Below are 24,092 nucleotides of genomic sequence, written 5' to 3'. Positions count from 1 at the left end.
CCCCCTAGTTCTAGTCTCCCCGACCAGTGGAAACAACCTCTCTGCCTCTATCTTGTCTATACCTTTCATTATTTTAAATGTTTCTATAAGATCACCCCTCATCCTTCTGAACTCCAACGAGTAAAGACCCAGTCTACTCAATCTATCATCATAAGGTAACCCCCTCATTTCCGGAATCAGCCTAGTGAATCGTCTCTGTACCCCCTCCAAAGCTAGTATATCCTTCCTTAAATAAGATGGCCAAAACTGCACGCAGTACTCCAGGTGCGGCCTCACCAATACCCTGTACAATTGCAGCAGGACCTCCCTGCTTTTGTACTCCATCCCTCTCGCAATGGAGGCCAACATTCCATTCGCCTTCCTGATTACCTGCTGCACCTGCAAACTAATTTTTTGGGATTCATGCACAAGGACCCCCAGGTCCCTCTGCACCGCAGCATGTTGTAATTTCTCCCCATTCAAATAATATTCCCTTTTACTGTTTTTTTTTCCAAGGTGGATGACCTCACATTTTCCGACATTGTATTCCATCTGCCAAACCTTAGCCCATTCGCTTAACCTATCCAAATCTCTTTGCAGCCTCTCTGTGTCCTCTACACAACCCGCTTTCCCACTAATCTTTGTGTCATCTGCAAATTTTGTTACACTACACTCTGTCCCCTCTTCCAGGTCATCTATGTATATTGTAAGCAGTTGTGGTCCCAGCATCGATCCCTGTGGCACACCACTAACCACCGATTTAAAACCCGAAAAGGACCCATTTATCCCGACTCTGCTTTCTGTTAGCCAGCAAATTCTCGATCCATGCTAATACATTTCCTCTGACTCCGCGTACCTTTATCTTCTGCAGTAACCTTTTGTGTGGCACCTTATCGAATGCCTTTTGGAAATCTAAATACACCACATCCATCGGTACACCTCTATCTACCATGCTCGTTATCTCCTCAAAGAATTCCAGTGAATTAGTTAAACATGATTTCCCCTTCATGAATCCATGTTGTGTCTGCTTGATTGCACTATTCCTATCTAGATGTCCCGCTATTTCTTCCTTAATGATAGCTTCAAGCATTTTCCCCACTACAGATGTTAAACTAACCAGCCTATAGTTACCTGCCTTTTGTCTGCCCCCTTTTTTAAACAGAGGCGTTACATTAGCTGCTTTCCAATCCGCTGGTACCTCCCCAGAGTCCAGAGAATTTTGGTAGATTATAACAAATGCATCTGCTATAACTTCCACCATCTCTTTTAATACCCTGGGATGCATTTCATCAGGTCCAGGGGACTTGTCTACCTTGAGTCCCATTAGCCTGTCCAGCACTACTCCTCTAGTGATAGTGATTATCTCAAGGTCCTCCCTTCCCACATTCCCGTGACCAGCAATTTTTGGCATGGTTTTTATGTCTTCCACTGTGAAGACCGAAGCAAAATAATTGTTTAAGGTCTCAGCCATTTCCACATTTCCCATTATTAAATCCCCCTTCTCATCTTCTAAGGGACCAACATTTACTTTAGTCACTCTTTTCCGTTTTATATATCTGTAAAAGCTTTTACGATCTCTTTTTATGTTTTGCGCAAGTTTACTTTCGTAATCTATCTTTCCTTTCTTTATTGCTTTCTTAGTCATTCTTTGCTGTCGTTTAAAATTTTCCCAATCTTCTAGTTTCCCACTAACCTTGGCCACCTTATACGCATTGGTTTTTAATTTGATACTCTCCTTTATTTCCTTGTTTATCCACGGCTGGTTATCCCTTCTCTTACCGCCCTTCTTTTTCACTGGAATATATTTTTGTTGAGCACTATGAAAGAGCTCCTTAAAAGTCCTCCACTGTTCCTCAATTGTGCCACCGTTTAGTCTGTGTTTCCAGTCTACTTTAGCCAACTCTGCCCTCATCCCATTGTAGTCCCCTTTGTTTAAGCATAGTACGCTCATTTGAGACACTACTTCCTCACCCTCAATCTGTATTACAAATTCAACCATACTGTGATCACTCATTCCAAGAGGATCTTTTACTAGGAGATCGTTTATTTTTCCTGTCTCATTACACTAGACCAGATCTAAGATAGCTTGCTCCCTTGTAGGTTCTGTAACATACTGTTCTAAGAAACATCCCGTATGCATTCTATGAATTCCTCCTCAAGGCTACCCCGTGCGATTTGATTTGACCAATCGATATGTAGGTTAAAATCCCCCATGATTACTGCCGTTCCTTTTTCACATGCCTCCATTATTCCCTTGATTATTGCCCGCCCCATCGTGAAGTTATTATTTGGGGGCCTATAAACTACGCCCACCAGTGACTTTTTCCCTTTACTATCTCTAATCTCCACCCACAATGATTCAACATTTTGTTCATTAGAGCCAATATGGTCTCTCACAACTGACCTGATAGCATCCTTTATTAACAGAGCTACCCCACCTCCTTTCCCTTCTTGTTTATCTTTCTGAATTGTCAGATACCCCTGTATGTTTAATTCCCAGTCTTGGCCACCCTGCAACCACGTTTCTGTAATGGCCACCAAATCATACCCATTTGTAATGATTTGTGCCGTCAACTCATTTACTTTATTTCGAATGCTGCATGCGTTTAGGTCGAGTGCTTTAATACTAGTTTTTAAATCATGATATTTAGTTTTGACCCCTCCTGCAGCCCCTTTATATTCATACATATTGTCCCTTCCTATCACCTTGTGGTTTACACTTACCCCAGTGCTACTCTGCTCTGTTGCCTCCTGCCTTTTGCATTTTTTCTTGGGGTCCTGTTCATCTGTGCTCTCACCCACTCTAACTAGCTCAGAGCCCTCTCCTGGGTTCCGAATACTCCTTGCATTAAGTCAACGAGCTTTCATGCTTGCCTTTTTATTACACTTTGACCCTTTAGAATTTTGCTGTACAGTGGCCCTTTTTGTTTTTTGCCTTGGGTTTCTCTGCCCTCCACTTTTACTCATCTCCTTTCTGTCTATTGCTTCTGTCTCCATTTTGTTTCCCTGCATTGGTTCCCATCCCCCTGCCATATTAGTTTTAACTCCTCCCCAACAGCACAAGCAAACACTCCCCCTAGGACATTGGTTCCGCTTCTGCCCGGGTGCAGACCGTCCGGTTTGTACTGGTCCCACCTCCCCCAGAACCGGTTCCAATGCCCCAGGAATTTGAATCCCTCCCTGCTGCACCACTGCTCAAGCCACGTGGTCATCTGCGCTATCCTGCGATTCCTACTCTGACTAGCACGTGGCACTGGTAGCAATCCCGAGATTACTACTTTTGAGGTCCTACGTTTTAATTTAGCTCCTAGCTCCTTAAATTCGTCTCGTAGGACCTCATCCCTTTTTTTTTACCTATGTCGTTGGTACCAATGTGCACCACGACAACTGGCTGTTCACCCTCCATTTTCAGAATGTCCTGCACCCACTCCGAGACATCCTTGACCCTTGCACCAGGGAGGCAACATACCATCCTGGAGTCTTGGTTGCGGCCGCAGAAACGCCTATCTATTCCCCTTACAGTTGAATCCCCTATCACTATCGCTCTCCCACTCTTTTTCCTGCCCTCCTGTGCAGCAGAGCCAGCCACGGTGCCATGAACTTTGCTGCTGCTGCACTCCCCTGATGAGTCATCCCCCTCAACAGTACTCAAAGTGGTGTATCTGTTTTGCAGGGGGATGACCGCAGGGGACCCCTGCACTCCCTTCCTTGCACTGCTCTTCCTGCTGGTCTTCCACTCCCTATCTGGCTGTGGACCCTTCACCTGCGGTAAGACCAACTCGCTACACGTGCTACTCACTTCATTCTCAGCATCGTGGCTGCTCCAGAGTAAATCCATCCTCAGCTCCAATTCCGCAACGCGGACCGTCAGGAGCTGGAGGCGGATACACTTCCCGCCCACGTAGTCGTCAGGGACACCGGAAGTGTCCCTGAGTTCCCACATGGTACAGGAGGAGCATATCACGTGACCGAGCTCTCCTGCCATGACTTAACCCTTAGATACACTTAAATTGGCAACAAGAATGCTAAAGTTTACTCCCTGTTATAGAAGAGAAAAAAGAAAAACTACTCACCAATCAGCAGCCAATCACTTACCCCCTTGGCTGTGACATCACCTTTCTGTTTCTTTCTACTTCTTTTTTGCCTTCTCCCAGTAGCTGCACCAGCATGCCTCTCGCCGACGCTGCCCGAACTCCTGCACTCGCGGCCTTTTGTAGGCCTCCACGCACCCCGGACTGTCGCCTCTCACCGACGCTGCCCGACTCCTGCACTCGCGGCCTTTTGTAGGCCTTCACGCACCCCGGACTGTCGCCTCTCGCTGACGCTGCCCGACTCCTGCACTGCGGCCTTTTGTAGGCCTCCACACACCCTGGACTGTCGCCTCTCGCTGACGCTGGATCTGGAATGCATGACCTAAAAGTGTGGCGGAATCAGATTCCATAGAAACTTTCTAAAGGCAATTGGAAATGTTTCTGAAGAGAACTAATTTGCAAGGTTATGGGGAGAAAGAACATAAGAAATAAGAGCAGGAGTAGGCCATTTGGCCCCTCGAGCCTGTTCCACCATTCAATAAGATCATGGCTGATCTGATCTTGGGCTCAGCTCCACTTTTCTGCCCGCTCCCCATAACCCTTCAAGCCCGAATCACTCAAAAATCTGTCTATTTCCACCTTAAATATATTCAAAGACCTAGCCTCCACAGTTCTCTGTGGCAGAGAATTCCACAGATTTACAACCCTCTGAGAGAAGAAATTCCTCCTCATCTCAGTTTTAAATGGGCGACCCCTTATTCTGAAACTATGCCCCCGAGTTCTAGATTCCCCCACGAGGGGAACCATCTTCTCTTCATCTACCTTGTCGAGCCCCCTCAGTATCTTATATGTTTCAATAAGATCACCTCTCATTCTTCTAACTCTAATGAGTATAGGCCCAACCTACTCAACCTTTCTTCATAAGTCAAACCCTTCATCTCAGGAATCAAACTCGTGAACCTTCTCTAAACCGCCTCCAATTCAAGTATATCCCTCATTAAATAAGGAGACCAAAACTGTATGCAGTACTCCAGGTGTGGCCTCACCAATACCCTGTACAGTTGTAGCAGGACTTCTCTGCTTTTATACACAATCCCCTTTGCAATAAATGCCAACATTTCATTTGCCTTCCTGATTACTTGCTGTACCTGCATACTAACTTTTTGTGTTCCATGCAAAAGGACACAAGGATCCCCAGGTCCCTCTGCACTGCAGCATTTTGTAATTTTTCTCCATTTAAATAATAATTTGCTTTTTTATTTTTCCTGCCAAAGTGGATAACCTCACACTTTCCCACATTATACTTCATCTGCCAAATGTTTGCCCACTCACTTAGCCTGTCTATATCCCTTTGCAGATTTTTTGTGTCGTCCTCACAATTTGCTTTCCCACCCATCTTTGTATCATCAGCAAATTTGGCTACATTGCACTCGGTCCCTTCATCCAAGTCATTAATATAGATTGTAAATAGTTGTAGCCCCAGCATCAATCCCTGCGGCACCCCACTAGTTACCATTTGCCAACTGGAAAATGACCCATTTATTCTGACTCTCTGTTTTCTGTTAGTTAGCCAATCTGCTATCCATGCTAATATATTACCCCCAATCCCGTGAGCTTTTATCTTGTGCAGTAACCTTTTATGTGGCACCTTATCGAATGCTTTCTGGAAATCCAAATACACCACATCCACTGATTCCCCTTTATCCACCCTGCTTGTTACATCCTCAAAGAACTCCAGCAAATTTGTCAAACATGATTTCTCTTCTTGATTTTATTATGCTTTTCTAAATGTCCTGCTACTACTTCCTTAATAATGGACTCCAGCATTTTCCCAACAACAAATGTTAGACTAACTGGTCTATAGTTTCCCATAGAAAGCTATGTTGTGGGACTAAATTGGACCGCTCTTTCAAAAAGCTGGCATAGGCATGATGAGCCGAATGACCCCCTCTGTGCTGTAAGATTCGATATCTTACAGCAAGAACTTTACCACTGTGGACTCTACCCTGTGCTCTTAATCTACAAATGTATGTGCTTCTTTAGTTAAAGGTTTCTGTGGAATATTGGCCAGTGTTTCCGATGTACTTACAGTGAGTACCGCCAACAGAGCAGGACCTTTGGACTGTTTACTAAATCTAAAATAAAATTGAGCTCTTTTAATAAAGGTGGTTCTGAAATACTGGATCATCAGTTTCTGGAAGGTGACCCAACTTAGTTTCCCTGACTCACAGAATATACAGATTGGTACAGCAAGTAATGCTTAGGGCTCAGGCTACCTTGTGCCATTCCACGCATTGCTAGTAAATACAGTGTCCATTTTTCACCGTGGTATTTTGTGCAGTGGACTGTGTAACTTATGCTAGTTGGTAGTAGTACCATTTGGCCTAAAGTCTTACACAGTTAATGAACAAAATTGAACTGATCAATTGTCACTAAGCCACATCAAACAACAAAAGAAAGAAAGACAGACAACAGAGTGAAATGAGCAAGACCTGATTTGAAAGTTGAAGAAACAATCTTCATCTCAGTTCTGGTAGAAACCACTAAATCAGGAACATCCTAGGTTTTTGCTTTTGTAGGCAGTTTAAGTGTATACCATCATGCCTCAAGAGTCACATATAAAGTTTAAATCATTGTTCCCATGAATTTGCATATATCTTGAGCTGTTATCTACATTACAACAGTGACTACACTTCAAAACTTAATTAGCTGTAAAACGCTTTGGGACATCCTGAGATCATGAAAGGCGCTCTATCTTTCTTTTATTACTGGTATTCTGATTTAGGATTTATTCACCAATGAGGTAACTGTACCAAGTTGAAATCCCTTGGTACATGATTGTCAAACAGAGAAAATCAATGAGCTAGAAATATAAACACAGATAGAGCTCAGTTGCTTGGATTTGTGAGTCACGTATGGGCTCACAGACCGTAGTTTGGATAACCTTGCAGTGGCTGGGTATGAAACACTTATTAAGAGAGAAGTCACAGAGTTCACTCATGTCTAGATGATACTTAAAATGCATACCTAATGCAGGTGTCAGGGTAATTCTTGCAATCTATGGTGCATCTAAAGCGTTCCCAGGCTATCCAGCCCATTGGAGGAGTTCTCGCCAAACCATTATCCAGAGACTGGCACGGTCCTGCTAGTGTCAGTAGGGAGGATATGAAGAGGGAAAGTATTCTGCAATGCATTAAGACCTTTTCGGGGAAAAAAAAGACTTTTTAGCCACGTTAGTTTTAGGATCCATTAATACATTTCTAATATTTTCTTAGCTGAGTCTATGATTATTAAAAGAATGCATAAGTTGTGCTTAGTCAGGCATAAGAGAACTTTAAGAAAAATCTCAAATGACTTTCTAAAATTTAGAATTAATGCCATATTTCAATCTTGTAATAATTTACACAAAACAAAAGACAAACTAGAAGTCTAGCTTCAAAATATTGGCAAAATGTTATTTTTTTAAAAACACAAAACTTTGTACTTTAGCTATTTTTCCTGTCCTCTCAAGGGTATCAAAAGATTCACGTGGGCTAGAAACACAAAAACAACTCCACTAAATAGAAAATTGTTCTAGTTTTTAGATGTAAAAAAAAGCTTTTGCCCTTTTATAAGAATTAAATTTCTTCACCTGCTCCTCATAACATATATTTTGTTCCTTATTGCAGTTCAAAATTTGCTGGCTGACTTTAGGTTAAACATCACTCACCTCGGAAACTGAGATATCTTTTGTTGATATTAGTAATATTATTAGTAATACTATATAGATATTAACCTGTAGAGAAGGAGGGCTAAGAACTTCCAACTAGCCAGCGTTTTGGTTGTTCTCTGTTCAAATTCCTAAGTGCTAGCACCCTGGTACAATTTGATCACTGTCCTTTAAAAAAATGCAAATAAATAATTATGATGACATTGGGAACCAAAGTGGATTACAGCTTATGTCTTGTCCAAAATGCCCTGTGCAGCCCTAATTTAGCCTCCACTCACCTCACATCAATTGATAACTGAGGGGACTGGACCCCAAACTCCTTTAGTCTGTAGTTTAGTCAATAAAAGATGTAGTCATGCTGAACAACTTGGAGAAAGTGGTACCCACCCTTCCCTCTCCAGGCAGAATAATCCAGTTCACCCTAAGAATGTGTTACCTTTTTTCCCCCCCAAGTACTAAACTGTATGAAGGTTATATTGGGCCAAAAATTGCAGTCAGAAGCTTCCGACCAAAATTCTTTTACGAAGGTACCTGGTGGTCCTGGAGGAACAAACACTTCTGGTCCAAAGCCTAGATGCACAGCCCAGCGCAGAGGTCCATGTATCCCAGGAACGTAAGCCCATCCTGGGATCACGTGGGCCTGGATCACCAATCACAATGTAATTTTCTCATTGATAATAATGTGAGTTCTGTTTGTACGAGCTCCCATTAATATCAATGAGAATACACCAAAAAACACAGAAACACAACACAATAAATAAAATTAAATGTTTTAGGAAAATATATTTTTTTGAAAATGTTTTTAAAATGTTTTACTAATTTTAAAAATAAGCTTACCTTAATGGACAGGGTTTTTAATATAAAAATTTGTGATAAAATTTAATTTTTCTATTTTTAAAACTCTTGCGCTGGTAAAAGCAGGCCTTATGTCTGCGTATACCAGGCATAAGAGTTCTAAGGACATTCGCTGGGCAAGAATTTGGCTAATAGCCCAAATCTTCTCCCGTAGAGTCCCTTTACTTTCGTATGCATTGGATCTGTCAAGAGGTATTTTGACAGTTCGCAAGTGCCGGATTTCGGCATATGTGCTTTGTGTGCCTAAACCCTGAACTTCAGGCGCGTGCGCACATCGTACATTCCCGGAGAGGCCACAATTTATGGCCCATTGTGCTTAGCTTGCAAAAATGCATGGCTGGTATCATTAATCAGTGCTTGAACCGTAACTAACATCGCAGAGATCCTGCTTATTTTAAGCTATATCTATCTGTATCCAATATTTTGTAAGAAATGTTTTTCATATGGAGGATGTATGGGAAGATGAAAAATATAACAGCTGTAGAAATTGAACATCGACAGAAACCTGGGTAGAAATTCGCACTGGAAGCTGGAGATTTGTAGCACAGCACTAACACATTATGTAACACCTTCTTGGTGGTGTTAGTGGAGGTATCCAAACCGAAGTTCCCGTCCAGTAGTGGCATTGCAGCTTCTTAGAACCTCTGGGAGTGAGGCTGTGGAGTTCACAAAGGATTGTGGCCAATTAAAAGGGCTATGAATTAAAGAGGCAATGTGTTCAGAATTAATAAAAATTAAAATGCAGTGAAATTATGCCATTTTCAGTCCTTGCTGCCTTTCCAAAAAATAAATTACCATTAAAAGGAAGTCCCAAATGGGAGTCTTCAGCACTTAAAGCTGAATTCCCTTCCAAACCTCAAAAAATGGGAAAAGTGATACAGCACTAACACTTAGCAAGCTAGGGAAAGGGGCACCCAGGGTCTTGCATGCAGCAATCCAGTTTTATGCAGGGGTCAACACTGCAGGAGAGATTTTTTTTAAATTTTTTTTATTCGTTGCCAATCTTTCCAATTCTTTGTCAGATCATCTTGTCAGATTACAAACGCCAGAGGTCACCTTGCACACATCAAGGATCACTCTGCGCCAATGCTCTTAGCCAAAAGGCCTAGAATCCACAGGGGCCAGGAGGCACTCCAGAAAAAAGGATGTGGGACGACATCACTGAGGGCGTCACTGCCAGCACCCACCATCTGGCTCCAGTGCCCAAAGAAGCTTCATGACCTCAGACCACTGAAAAAGGACAGAGAATGCATCTTTAAAAGCTGTCTCCTACCAACTGCATCACGAGCCTCACACATTGCTCAATGCATGATCCCCCCCCCACCCCCCCCAATCACTAACTTACCAACAATCTGTTTCAATCACGGGTCACATCTCCCATTCCTAGCCTCACCTCACCCACTTAGAGGAGACGGTGCAGGCCATTTTTGGCAGGGGTTGAGCTGAAAGGATACATGAAACTGGCATCTTCATGCATTATCCTTCTTCTGGCATACACCTGTTTCTTTCCTGCCCTACATCTCATCACAACTCCACCCTTGTGCCTTCCTCATTTCACACACCCAAGAAATGCAGCCTGCCCAGCCAGTGGTTGACCAAGAAGAGGGAAAGGAGAGTGAAGAAAAAACAATGTCACTCGATTTGACACTCCCAGCTACCAGCTCCTCAAGGTCGACCAGCAAGGCCATTTGCAGTGTCCCCCACTGAAAGTCAACAGCCTTCCACCAGCCATGCTGCAGCCACAGGGGTAGCACTGGGTGACATCAGTAGGATAGGCAAAGGCAGAAACAAGACAATCACTAAGAGAATGCAGAAGGGTGATGAGTTAATTTCTTGATGTCATATTGGATGGCTAGATATATAAAGTTGGATTGGAAAATTTGCTTTGTGCTGGCTTTTACTTCTGCATTGTGGCCAAGAGGAAGCTGTGATGGTCAGTAACAGAGGGAAGGCAAGGTGTGGGACTAATGTTGAAAGGGGAATTGTGGTTGTGGTCACTGGGACTGCAGGCCATCCCGGCCAGAAAGGGACTGTCTGGGTTGCATCCTTCCTTCTGCTTCCTCCTCTTTGGCTTCCTTCTCTTCTGTGTCTTTCACTTCTGTGTCTTTCTCTTCTCTCTGTGAGCGGATGCTGTAAATCTGAAATGACAGCATAAAACGCTGGAAATACTCAGCAGGCCAGGCAGCATCCCGACTTGAAACATTCATTCTGTTTCTCTTTCCACAGATGTTGCCTGACCTGCTGAGTATTTCCAGCATTTTCTGTCTTCTCAGGGGCCTTTCTTTACCAATTGAGGCCTTGCAAGCGTCCAGCAGCACTCTCTACACATTAAAAAAAATGTTTAACAGGACCCCTGCACAAAACTGGATCGCTGCATGCAATACCCTGGGTGCCCCTTTCCCTGGCTTGCTAAGTGTTAGTGCTGAGTCACTTTTCCCATTTTTTGAGGTTTGGAAGGGAATTCAGCTTTAAGTGCTGAAGACTCCCATTTGGGACTAACTTTTAAGCCACTACTTCAGTAAAAAAAAGTCCAAAGCTTAAGTGCAAACTTATCTGAAAGATGTGTGTGTCCCTGAAAGAGATACTGACAGCGCTTTTGTCAGTCTGCTTGCACGCTGGATTTACCTGGCGTGCTTAGGACCCAGCGCTGAACTCTGTCGAAGTTCGCCGTGTTGATGTTATGTCGGCGTGTCCATTTTTTTTTTTGCACGGCGCTACAACTTACTGGGACTTCGAAAATGGAGAGCGCAGTGGGAACTGCCACCAGCTGACAGAAGAGTGAGAGCCGCCGCTGCTTTCTTAACCTTACGCCACTCTAATGGGTGGCACTAAGATAGGGGATTTCTCCCCCAACAAGATTCATTTATATAACGTCTATAAGGTAGCAAAACATACCAAGACACCGAGCCAACGGAACGGGACATTGACATAGGTGACCAAAGCAGTAGGTTAACGGTTTATTTGGCACCTATAAACACCTGCCAAATGATTGACATTACACAGAGAAATAAGAGAGGATTTCATTTCGTCACATGCTGCCTTCTATCTCCTTTTGTGCTGCTATCTTCATTTTTGTTGAAACTAATAATAATGTACAACTGCATCATTTATTGAATTACATGCGCTATTCCTGAGCTGGGGTGGTAGGGGTGGGGGAGGCGAGGCGGGGGTGGAGGGAATGGGTGCTTGAAAGGACACATTTCTAGTCCCTGGTATTTACATCCCTCCCCTGATGGATAGATATATGCCATCAAAAACTTGGGAACTTGTATAGGATTCACTTTGGTTTAATGCGAAGGGAGAGAAAAATCACAGGAAAGGAGTTTGTGATGTCACTTTCTGCCATTGTGATATCATCATAGTGGAAACCTGATTTTTATTTTCTTTACATCAGTGCCAAAAATAAGCCATACCGGTGCCCTATAAGCAATTTGATAAATGGTACAGTCCTACAATCTCAATATATATCTAATTCATATTCAATTCGGACTCTGTGTCTTTCTTCTCGCGGTTTGCGCCCATGGGTTTAGCTGAAAAGAGACCCATCACAGTAATATATTCTCAAAAATATTTCCAACACGCATTACAGCGACCCGGAAAGGGATACCGGAACGTACGCGATGGTTACTCACGGCATTGACAGGGTGGATTCGCCGTCTACACAGTAATCTGTCTGCTCTTGGCTTAACCTTCGCCGTCTGCCTAACGCCAGGTCAAGGGGTTACACAAAACATCAGAATCACAATACATCAGAGCAACCAACATTATTTCCCCTGTAACAGAACTAAGCAAGACAGTTATAGAAGGTGGATTATATATGTAGATTTAAAACTCACTTGGCGAATTACAATCATTTGCCCTTGTTTTTTGTGCAAAGCAATAACAGCATTCATTAAAGGGACGATTAAGTCCATGGATTCCAGCAGTAAAACAACTCGTGGTTCAATACCCGCTTCATTAAAACAAAGATGTGATTAGTGGCCTGTTTAATTTACGAGAAGGAGAAAGATCTGGTGCACCGTACCTGCTGGTGACACCCATCTGAGGTCACCTAGTGTTGTTGTGTGATGTCAGTGTCTTCTGGCTTCAGGGAAACGAACACATAGTCCCCCCGGCTACCCCACAGCCCTCAGTTAACGCGGGGGGGGGGGGGGGGGCAACATGTCAGGCTCAATCTCATACCCCTATTGTAAGGAAGCCGGATTCAGTTGACTCCAGGTGAAATGGTCACTAATGGAATAGCACCGAAAGAGTATGGGGAGGTGAAGAATCGTCACGGATAACCACGTATGATGCTCTTGAGTTTCCTTGTAGCCAAAAGACACATTGTGATGGGCTATAAGTCATCCATATCGTCACCGAAGCAACAACGGTCATACAACCGTATAATGTGCATTACATTTACTTAGAACATTGGGTAAACTGGACCTGACTGGGTGAATTCTGAACAGTAACTCGGAGGAGGGTAGCAGATAAATCACACTGGGCATGAAACAAACGGCATATGTTCTTCCGAATTCAAAGGAGTTCTCTCTACTCAAGGGTGAAACAATGCAATAGCTAGAATCTTTGCGGATGAGAGAGAAATGAAGTTAGCTAATAGATAGACTGACAACAACCTTATTTAATAATTAACCAAGTTCACGGATCCATTCGGAGAATGGAAAGTAACTGTGTCTACCAATAATAAATAAAAATGCAGCCAAGGAGTCCCACTCAACCATGCGATGCAAATATCTGGAGAATGTGGGGCCAACCCTTCACTCTACTCTAGATGCACTCAAATCTATCGGTCGAGTGCCCTGAAAGGACATCTGGAGAGAAGCAGCTAGACCATCTGAAACAGATAGAGCACCTGGAAGTCATCACCCAACCATCTTCTCAATCTTCCTCGCTGCCCTGCTCCACCTCACAGTCAACAAGCTCCCCGCTGGAGTAGAACTAAACTACAGAACCAGTTGGAACCTGTTCAACCTACGCCATCTCCAGGCCAGGTCCAAGACCACCCCAACCTCTGTCGTTGAGTTACAGTACGCGGACGACGCCTGTGTCTGCACCTATACAGAGGCTGAACTCCAGGACATAGTCGATGTATTTACTGAGGCGTACGAAAGCATGGACCTTACGCTAAACATCCATAAGACAAAGGTCCTCCACCAGCCTGTCCTTGCCGCACAGCACTGCTCCCAGTCATCAAGATCCACGGCACAGCCCTGGACAACGTGGACCATTTCCCATACCTCGGGAGCCTCTGATCAACAAGAGCAGACATTGATGATGAGATCCAACACCGCCTCCAGTGCAGCCTTCGGCTCTCTGAGGAAAAGAGTGTTCGAAGACCAGGCCCTCAAATCTACCGCCAAACTCATGGTCTACAGGGCTGTAGTAATACTCGCCCTCCTGTATAGCTCAGAGACATGGGCTATGTACAGTAAACACCTCAAGTCACTGGAGAAATACCACCAACGATGTCTCCGCAAGATCCTACAAATCTCCTGGGAGGACAGATGCACCAACATTAACGTCCTTGACCAGGCCAACATCCCCAGCATTGAAGCACTGACCACACTTGATCAGCTTCGCTGGACAGGCCACGTCCGCATGCCAGACATGAGACTCTCAAAGCAAGCGCTCTGCTCAGAACTCCTTCATGGCAAACGAGCCAAAGGTGGCCAGAGAAAACATTACAAGGACACCCTCAAAGCCTCCTTGATAAAGTGCAACATCCCCACCGACACCTGGGAGTCCCTGGCCAAAGACCGCCCTAAGTGGAGGAAGTGCATCCGGGAGGGCGCTGAGCACACATTATAAATGGTTCTCGACTCCGAGGGATATTGAGGGGCCTGGACATAGTGGTTAGCAAGGGTCTATTTCCACTGGTGGAGTGGTCTATTACAAGGGGCATAGTTTTAAGGTGGTTGGTGGAAGGTTTAGAGGGGATTTGAGGTGGTGGGGGGGCTTCTTTGCGCAGAGGGTTGTGGGGATCTGGAGCTCACTGTCTGGAAGGGTGGTGGATGCAGAAACCCTCACCACTTTTAAGAGATGATTGGATGGGAACTTGAAGTGCCGTAACCTGGAGGGTTATGGACCTAGAGCTGGTCATTGGGATTAGAACATAGAACATAGAAAATGTCATAGCAGCGCATTTGGAAAGAGGTGACATGATAGGTCCAAGTCAGCATGGATTTGTGAAAGGGAAATCATGCTTGACAAATCTTCTGGAATTTTTTGAGGATGTTTCCAGTAGAGTGGACAAGGGAGAACCAGTTGATGTAGTGTATTTGGACTTTCAGAAGGCTTTCGACAAGGTCCCACACAAGAGATTAATGTGCAAAGTTAAAGCACATGAGATTGGGGGTAGTGTGCTGATGTGGATTGAGAACTGGTTGGCAGACAGGAAGCAAAGAGTAGGAGTAAATGGGTACTTTTCAGAATGGCAGGCAGTGACTAGTGGGGTACCGCAAGGTTCTGTGCTGTTTACATTGTACATTAATGATTTAGACGAGGGGATTAAATGTAGTATCTCCAAATTTGCGGATGACACTAAGTTGGGTGGCAGTGTGAGCTGCGAGGAGGATGCTATGAGGCTGCAGAGTGACTTGGATAGGTTAGGTGAGTGGGCAAATGCATGGCAGATGAAGTATAATGTGGATAAATGTGAGGTTATCCACTTTGGTGGTAAAAACAGAGAGACAGACTATTATTTGAATGTGACAGATTAGAAAAAGGGGAGGTGCAAAGAGACCTGGGTGTCATGGTACATCAGTCATTGAAGGTTGGCATGCAGGTACAGCAGGCGGTTAAGAAAGCAAATGACATGTTGGCCTTCATAGCGAGGGGATTTGAGTACAGGGGCAGGGAGGTGTTACTACAGTTGTACAGGGCCTTGGTGAAGCCACACCTGGAGTATTGTGTACAGTTTTGGTCGCCTAACTTGAGGAAGGACATTCTTGCTATTGAGGGAGTGCAGCGAAGGTTCACCAGACTGATTCCCGGGATGGCGGGACTGACATATCAAGAAAGACTGGATCAATTGGGCTTGTATTCACTGGAGTTCAGACTAATGAGAGCGGATCTCATAGAAACATTTAAAATTCTGACGGGTTTAGACAGGTTAGATGCAGGAAGAATGTTCCCAATGTTGGGGAAGTCCAGAACCAGGAGTCACAGTCTAAGGATAAGGGGTAAGCCATTTAGGACCGAGATGAGGAGAAACTTCTTCACCCAGAGAGTGGTGAACCTGTGGAATTCTCTACCACAGAAAGTTGTTGAGGCCAATTCACTAAATATATTCAAAAAGGAGTTAGATATAGTCCTTACTACTAGGGGGATCAAGGAGTATGGCGAGAAAGCAGGAATGGGGTACTGAAGTTTCATGTTCAGCCATGAACTCATTGAATGGCGGTGCAGGCTCGAAGGGCCGAATGGCCTACTCCTGCACCTATTTTCTATGTTTCTAAAATAGGTGCAGGAGTAGGCCATTTGAACCTTTTGTTGTACGGAGCAGATATGATGGTAAGTACTGCAGGGAATCGAATTCGGCCAGGGTGATCTCAATTGCCTGGATGGGTTGGAGAGGACTTTTTTAAAGATTTTTTCCCCCAATTGGCCTGGGTTTTTATCTGGATTTTGCCTCTCCCAGGGGATCACATGGCTCCAGTTGGGGTGGAGTGTAGAATGTTTCAGTGTAAGGGGTGTCGCAGTTGTGTGGGGCAGACTGGTTGGGCCGGGTGCTCTTTGCCATTCCGTCATTGTTCATCGTTCATAGGTTTATATATAACCTTCAGGGCTGCTGACCGAGGGCCGTGCGGCTCTTTGTCGGCTGGCGCGGACACGATGGGCCGAAATGGCCTCCTTCTGCGCTGTAAATTTCTATGTTCTACCTCAAGTCTCATCGCCAAGAGCATGTGGAAATCAAACGCAGTCAGCGGAAAGAGCATGTGGCAAATCTGTCCCACCATCCCTTACCCTCAACGACTACCTGTCCCATCTGTGACAGGGACTGTGGCTCCCGTATCAGACTGTTCAACACCTAAGGACTCATTTTAAGAGTGGAAGCAAGTCTTCCTCAATTCCGATGGACTGCCTATGAATTAATGTATGCACATTTAACAGCACTAACTTTCACCAGTTAGGTTAAGGGTAAAGAGGATGAATGATCCAGATCACCGTGGATAGTCAAACATAAATTAGAACTTAGCATCGCAGAGCTGCCTCAATTTAAGCGTCGTACCTGATCTGTGTCGGAATAACAGGAATGTCTTTCTTGACACAACCTTAAAGTCAGCAGAGAACCAAAGTGCTCAACACATAACGTCGCAGGGAGAGCGGACAGGAGAAATATAGCAAGACATCGCCTGCATACAACCATCTCATATACACTTTCGCTTTAATCCCACAATCAACTTGGTCGTCTCAAGCCAATGGTTCAATTGCTAGGGCAAATAGAAGCGTGAATAAGAGGCCCTGTTGTGTTATCCTGGATAACTGAAAAGGCAGCGACTCTTCTGCTAATACATACCGGGACTTGGCAGTTAACTAGAGGCAAGAGATCCAATATCCAAAAAATGTCTCATCTAACCCCATTCGAGAACTGCTTGCAAAAGACTTCCACTCTGCTCGGTCAAAAATCTTTCGCTGCATCTAAATATAGAAACATAGAAAATAGGTGCAGTGTAGGCCATTCGGCCCTTTGAGCCTACACCACCATTCAATAAGATCATGGCTGATCATTCACCTCAGTACCCCTTTCTTGCTTTCTCTCCATACTCCTTGATCCCTTTAGCCGTAAGGGCTATATCTAACTCCCCCTTGAATACATCCAATGAACTGACATCAACAACTCTCTGTGGTAGAGAATTCCACAGGTTGACAACTCTCTGAGTGAAGAAGTTTCTCCTCATCTCTGTCCTAAATGGCTTACCACTATTCTTAGTCTGTGCCCCCTGGTTCTGGACTTCCCCAACATCGGGAACATTCTTCCTGCATCTAACCTGTCCAGTCCTGTCAGAATTTTATATGCTTCTATGAGATCCCCTCTCATCCTTCTAAACTCCAGTGAATAAAGGCCCAATCGATCCAGTCTCTCCTCATATGTCAGTCTAGCCATCCCGGGAATCAGTCTGGTGAACCTTCGCTGCACTCCCTCAATAGCAAGAACGTCCTTCCTCAGATTAGGAGACCAAAAACTGAACACAATATTCCAGGTGAGGCCTCACCAAGGCTCTGTAGAACTGTAGTAATACCTCCCTGCTCCTCTACTCAAATCCCCTAGCTATGAAGGCCAACATACCATTTGCCTTCTTCACCGCCTGCTGTACCTGCGTGCCAACTTTCAATGACTGATGTATCATAACACCCAGGTCTCGTTGCACCTCCCCTTTTCCTAATCTGCCACCATTCAGATAATATTCTGCCTTTGTGTTTTTGCCCCCAAAGTGGATAACCTCACATTCATCCACATTATATTGCATCTGCAATGCATTTGCCCACTCACCTAACCTGTCCAAGTCACCCTACAGCCTCTTAGCGTCCTCCTCTCAGCTCACACCGCCACCTAGCTTAGTGTTGTAGAGTTCTCACCTCTAGAACATATTCACACGAGGCATATACTGCAGACAAGGTCACTCATGACCTGCACCTTTATTCCCCGGACCAAGGAGTGCTGAGCCTGCGTGGAACCTCCCTTTAAGTACCTGGCTGACCAGGTAAGGAGTGTCTCCCACAAGTTCACCCCCCGTGGTCAAGGTGTGTATTTCACAGTTGTATACACTGTACAGTGTTGTTACATATTGGTTACAGTTATGTGAAGGTTACAAACATGACATCACTTCCCCCCCCAATGTCTTTGGGTCAAAGATTGAGTCTTTCAGGCGGTCGACGCTCTCTCGTGGAGCGCTGCAGTTGTGGCTCTGGTGGTTGAGCCGTGGCATGTGTCTCTGTCGCCTGAGTTGGTTCCGGCCTCTCCGGGCTGGCCGCAGGGACTGTGCATGTTGTTGACTGTCCTTGTTGCTCGTTCACTGGCAGTGGTGTGGTTGACATTCCATGGTCTATTTCAGGTTCCTCAGTGTCCATGCTGAACCTTTTCTTTACCTGATCCAGATGTTTGCGGCATATCTGCACATTGTTTAGTCTGACCACTATGACGCTATTTCCCTCTTTACCAATTACGGTGCCCTCAAGCCACTTGGGTCCTAGTGCATGGTTAAGCACAAATACCGGGTCATCCATTTCTATACACCTCCCCCTTGAGTTTCAATCATGGCACTCGGTTTGGGACTGCCGCTTGCCCTCAACAATGTCTGCCAGGCTTGGGTGAATGAGGGACAGCCGCGTTTTGAGCATGCGTTTCATGAGGAGTTCCGCTGGCGGGACTCCCGTGAGCGAGTGCGGGCGGGACCTATAGGCCAGCAGGAGGCACGACAGGCGGTACTGAAGACAGGGTCCCTGGATACGGAGCATGCCTTGTTTTATGACTTGGACCACGTGTTCTGCCTGGCCATTGGAAGCCGGCTTGAACGATGCCATCCGGACGTGTTTAATGCCATTACCCGACATAAACTCCTGGAATTCATGGCTGGTGAAACACGGGCCATTGTCGCTGACCAGAATGTCCGGCAAGCCGTGGGTCGCGAAAACCGTGCGCAGACTCTCCACGGTGATGGATGTCGTGCACGAGTTTAATATGATGCACTTGATCCATTTCGAGTATGCATCGACTACAATCAAGAACATTTTTCCCATGAACGGCCCCGCATAGTCCACGTGGATGCATGACCATGGCCTGGTGGACCAGGGCCATGGGCTGAGCGGGACCTCCCTGGAGGCATTGTCCAGCTGGGCACATGTCCTGCAGCTGCGAACCCAGTGTTCCAGGTCTGAGTCAATCCCCGACCATCATACATGTGACTGGGCAATGACGTTCATTAGCACAATGCCAGGGTGCTCGCTGTGGAGTTCCCCAATGAATGCTTCCCTACCTTTCTGGGGCATGATCACCCGGCTGCCCCATAGCAGGCAGTTGGTTTGGATGGAGAGCTCATCCATCCATCTCTGAAACGGTCTGACCTCCTCGGGACACGCCCCGTGTGCGGGCGCCCAATCTCCAGTCAGGACACATTTCTTTATCATGGATAGGAGGGGATCCCTGTTGGTCCAGAGTTTGATCTGGCAGGCTGTGATGGGGGAGCCTGCGGTGTCAAAAATCTCAACGGCCATGACTATCTCAGCGCTTTGCTCAGCTGCCCCCTCGGTGGTGGCCAGCGGAAGCCTGCTGAGCACGTCAGCGCAATTTTCTGTGCCTGGCCGGTGCCGTATGGTGTAGTCATACACAGCCAGCGTGAGAGCCCATCGCTATATGCGAGCTGATGCATTGGCATTGACAGCCTTGCTGTCGGACAACAGGGATGTTAACGGCTTGTGATCCATTTCTAACTCAATCGGTCTGCCGAAAAGATACTGGTGCATCTTTTTACACCGTAAACGCAAGCGAGTGCTTCCTTTTCAACCATGCCGTACCCCCGCTCTGCCTGGGAGAGCGACCTGGAGGCATAAGCCACTGGTTGTAGTCGGCCGTCGTCATTTCCCTGCTACAACACACCCAACCCTGTATGATGATGCATCGCATGTTAAAACTAATTTTTTACAGGGGTCATACAAAGTCAACAGTTTGTTAGAACAAAGCAGGTTCTGCGCCTTGTTGAAAGCCCGTTCCTGACAGTGCCTCCAGAACCAGTCACAGCCCTTACGCAGGAGCACATGTAACGGCTCCAACAATGTGCTTAAGTTAGGCAGGAAGTTCCCGAAATAGTTCAAAAGTCCCAGGAACGATCGCAACTCCGATGTGTTGCCGGGCCGGGGCGCACGACGGATCGCCTCTGTTTTGGATTCGGTACGCCGGATCCTGTCTGCGGCAACCCTTCTGCCCAAAAACTTGACTTCTGGGGCCAAAAACACACACTTGGCCTTTTTCAGCCGCAGGCCTACCCGGTCCAGTCGGCGTAGCACCTCCTCCAGGTTGTGGAGGTGTTCCTCGGTGTCTTGACCCATTATTAGGATGTCGTCTTGGAATACGATTGTGCTGGAAATGGATTTGAGCAAGCTTTCCATGTTCATCTGGAAGATTGCAGCCGCTGAACGAATGCCAAACGGACACCTGTTGTAGATGAATAGTCCCTTGTGTGTCGTGATGATGGTCAGAAGCTTGGATTCTTCAGCCAGTTCCTGAGTCATGTAGGCTGAAGTGAGGTCCAACTTAGTGAACAGCTTGCCACCTGCCAATGTGGCAAAAAGGTCCTCTGCTCTCGGGAGCGGGTATTGGTCCTGCAGCGACAGTCGGTTGATGGTGGCTTTGTAGTCGCCGCAGATCCTGATCGAGCCATTCGCTTTAAGGACAGGAACGATGGGACTTGCCCAGTCACTGAATTCAACAGGCAAAATTATGCCCTCTCTGAGCAGCCTGTCCAATTCACTCTCAAATTTCTCACGCATCACATACTGCATCGCTCTGGCTTTGTGGTGCACTTGTCTGGCATCCGGGGTGATGTGTATCACTACTTTGGTGTCCTTAACGTTCGGACACCGAGTTGAAACAGTGACCCGAATTTTTGTAGGACTTGCGAGCATGAACTTCGCTCCACAGACGAAATGGCGTGCACATCTCCCCATTTCCAGTTCATCTCGGCTAGCCAGCTCCTTCCCAAAAGCGCTGGGCCATTTCCCGGAACAATCCAGAGTGGCAGGTGGTTCTGTGATCCATTGTGTGTTACCACCAGGTTTGCACTGCCCAGCACTGGGATGATTTATTTGGTGTACGTGCGTAGCTGCGTGTCAATGCGTTCCAGTTTGGGCCTGCTAGTTCTGTGTGGCCATAGTCTCTCAAATTGTTGGACGCTCATAAAGGACTGGCTGGCTACCGTATCCAGCTCATTGCGCACCGGGATGCCATTCAATAAAACTTTCATCATCATGGCTTTAGTGTATGAACTGCGGACGCAGCCACATGAACCCTCTGAACCTCAGCATCCATGGCTTGACCCCAGGCATCATCCTGCATTGCAGACCCGTCATTGGCGTCCCCCCAAAACCAATCGCACCCCTTCCTGAGTAGCACGTGGAGAGGCTCCAGCAGCGTGCTTAAGTTCTGCATAAAGTTCCCAAAGTAATTGAGTAGCCCGAGAAAGGCGCGCAGTTCTGAGACATTCCAGGGCCTGGGGGCCAGGCAAATTGCTTCTGTTTTGGACTCTGTTGGGCGGATTCCATCAGCGGCAATCCTTCTGCCCAAAAATTGAACCTCGGGTGCGAGAAACAGGCACTTGGATTTCTTGACTCGAAGGCCTACCCGATCCAACCACTTTAGTACTTCCTCCAAATTACGGAGATGGGAGTCAGTGTCCCTGCACATGATAAGTATGTCGTCTTGAAATACAACCGTCCCCGGGATGGACTTGAGCAGACTCTCCATGTTGCGCTGGAATATGGCAGCTGCCGACCTGATGCCGAATGGGCATCGATTGTACATGAAAAGGCCTCGATGTGTGTTGATGGTGGTGAGTAGCTTGGTTTCCTCGGTCAATTCTTGCGTCATATACGCAGATGTGAGGTCTAAGTTTGAAAAAAGTTTACCTCCAGCCAACGTGGCAAATAAGTCCTCCGCTCTGGGCAGTGGGTATTGGTCCTGTAGGGAGACTCTGTTTATGGTAGATTTGTAGTCCCCACAGATTCGTACGGATCCATCAGGCTTCATGACTGGGACGATGGGACTTGCCCAGTCGCTAAATTCCACAGGTGATATAATGCCTTCCCGCAGAAGCCTGTCTAGTTCGTGTTCAATCTTTTCCCTCATTACATAGGGTACAGCTCTGGACCGGTCTAGCATCCTGTGTGATGTAGATTTTGACTTTGGCCCCTTTGAAAGTGCCCACACCTGGCTGAAAGAGATGTTCAAATCACTTTATAACTGTTGAGCAGGAGGTCCGTTCCTCTAATGACATGGCATGGACATCATCCCATTTCCAGTTTAGTTTTGCCAGCCAGCTTCTCCCCAACAGTGCTGGGGGGTCTCCGGGGACAATCCACAGGGGAAGTCGATTCACTGTCCCTTTGTGTGTGACAGAGAGCATGGCGCTGCCGAGGACTAGTACGATTTCTTTGGTATTGGTCCTTAGTTTGGTATCGACCCTTGTGAGTTTTGGTCTGTCTCTTTTATGCGGCCACAGTTGTTCAAATTGTTGAGCGCCCATGAGAGATTGACTCGCTCCCGTATCCAGCTCCATGTTGACAGATATCCCGTTGAGTAGGACCCTCATCATTATAGGAGGCGTTCTGTTGTAGGAGCAGCGGCCATTGATCGCGTTGACCCGCTGTACATCGGTGTCCCAGGAACTGTCCCCACCATCTTCTGGTCCGCTTTCCGACCCATCCGATTCGTATACCAGCCGAGCTGCCGTTTTTTTGCACATGCGGGCCAAATGCCCTGTATTTTCACAATTTCTGCAAACAGCCTGCTGAAATCAACATCCCCTTGACGAGTGCCCACCCCCACACTTCCGGCAAAGACCTGTTCTATTGTTTAAAGTGTTCCCAAAGAATGAGCTGCATCTGGCTGATCTCTCTTGAGCTTCTCTCAGCTTGTAGTTGATTGCTCGCATTGTGGGTTGATGAGGTGTGAACGGCCGTTCCTGTGGCCCTTGATGGCTTCTGCCTGCTGTCGAGAGCCTGTTCTCCCGGTTTTGTCTGTGTGTGGGGTAGCAGCTTGTTTAGTGCTGTGAACATTTTGTTCCGATATTTCATTAGTTGTCGTACCTGCATTGTAAATCAACCTTGTTTCTTCTTCCCTGACCAAAAATGTCTGTGCAACCAGTGCTGCTGCCTCTAAGGTCAGGTTCTTGGTCTCTATGAGCTTTCGGAATATGCCTGCATGGCCTATTCCTTCAATGAAAAAGTCTCTCAGCATTTCTCTCCTCAGTTCATCGGAGAACTCACATAAACTAGCCAACCTCCGAAGTTCCGCCACGAAGTCGGGTATGCTCTGGCCCACACAGCGTCTGTAGATGTAGAACCTGTATCTGGCCATGTGTAGGCTGCTCGCTGGCTTCAGATGGTCTCTTACCAGTGTGCTCAATTCTTCAAACGACTTGCTTGCTGGTTTCTCGGGTGCCAACAGATCCTTCATTAAAGTGTATGTTTTCGAGCCACAGCTGGTCAAGAGATGGGCTCTTCTCTTGTCTGCCTTATCGTCGCCTAACCAGTCTTTGGTTACAAAGCTTTGCTGGAGCCTTTCTATAAAGTCCTCCCAATTGTCTCCCGCATTGTACTTTTCATCTGATCCGTTGTTCGCCATTCTGTGGATTCTGTAATCCCGTAACTCGTCGTTACTGTAAAGTCCTGTCCCCTCAGTACAGATTCACACGAGGCATATAGTGAAGTCAAGGTCACTCTGGACCTGCACCTTTATTTCACAGCTCTGGAATGCTGCACTTGCCTGAGACCTGTCCTTATATACCTGTCTCTTGCAAGTG

General features: G+C 46.2%; 1 protein-coding gene across 1 annotated transcript in view; it reads right to left on the bottom strand.

The window, feature by feature from the left end:
- Positions 1–12,488, bottom strand: part of LOC139281613 (alpha-N-acetylgalactosaminidase-like) — a 58,645-nt gene extending 46,157 nt beyond the window's left edge. The window contains exons 1-3 of the mRNA XM_070901761.1: positions 12,411–12,488; positions 8,948–8,973; positions 7,038–7,193 (exon numbers count right to left, since the gene is read on the bottom strand). Of these exons, the coding sequence (XP_070757862.1) occupies positions 7,038–7,193; positions 8,948–8,973; positions 12,411–12,488 (260 nt within the window). The remainder of the gene's footprint in view (positions 1–7,037; positions 7,194–8,947; positions 8,974–12,410) is intronic.
- Positions 12,489–24,092: the final 11,604 nt, after the last annotated feature.

This window comes from Pristiophorus japonicus, chromosome 15 (assembly GCF_044704955.1).
Source record: "Pristiophorus japonicus isolate sPriJap1 chromosome 15, sPriJap1.hap1, whole genome shotgun sequence".
NCBI classification, from domain to species: Eukaryota; Metazoa; Chordata; class Chondrichthyes; family Pristiophoridae; genus Pristiophorus; species Pristiophorus japonicus.
This window is presented reverse-complemented; position numbering and strand designations above follow the sequence as displayed.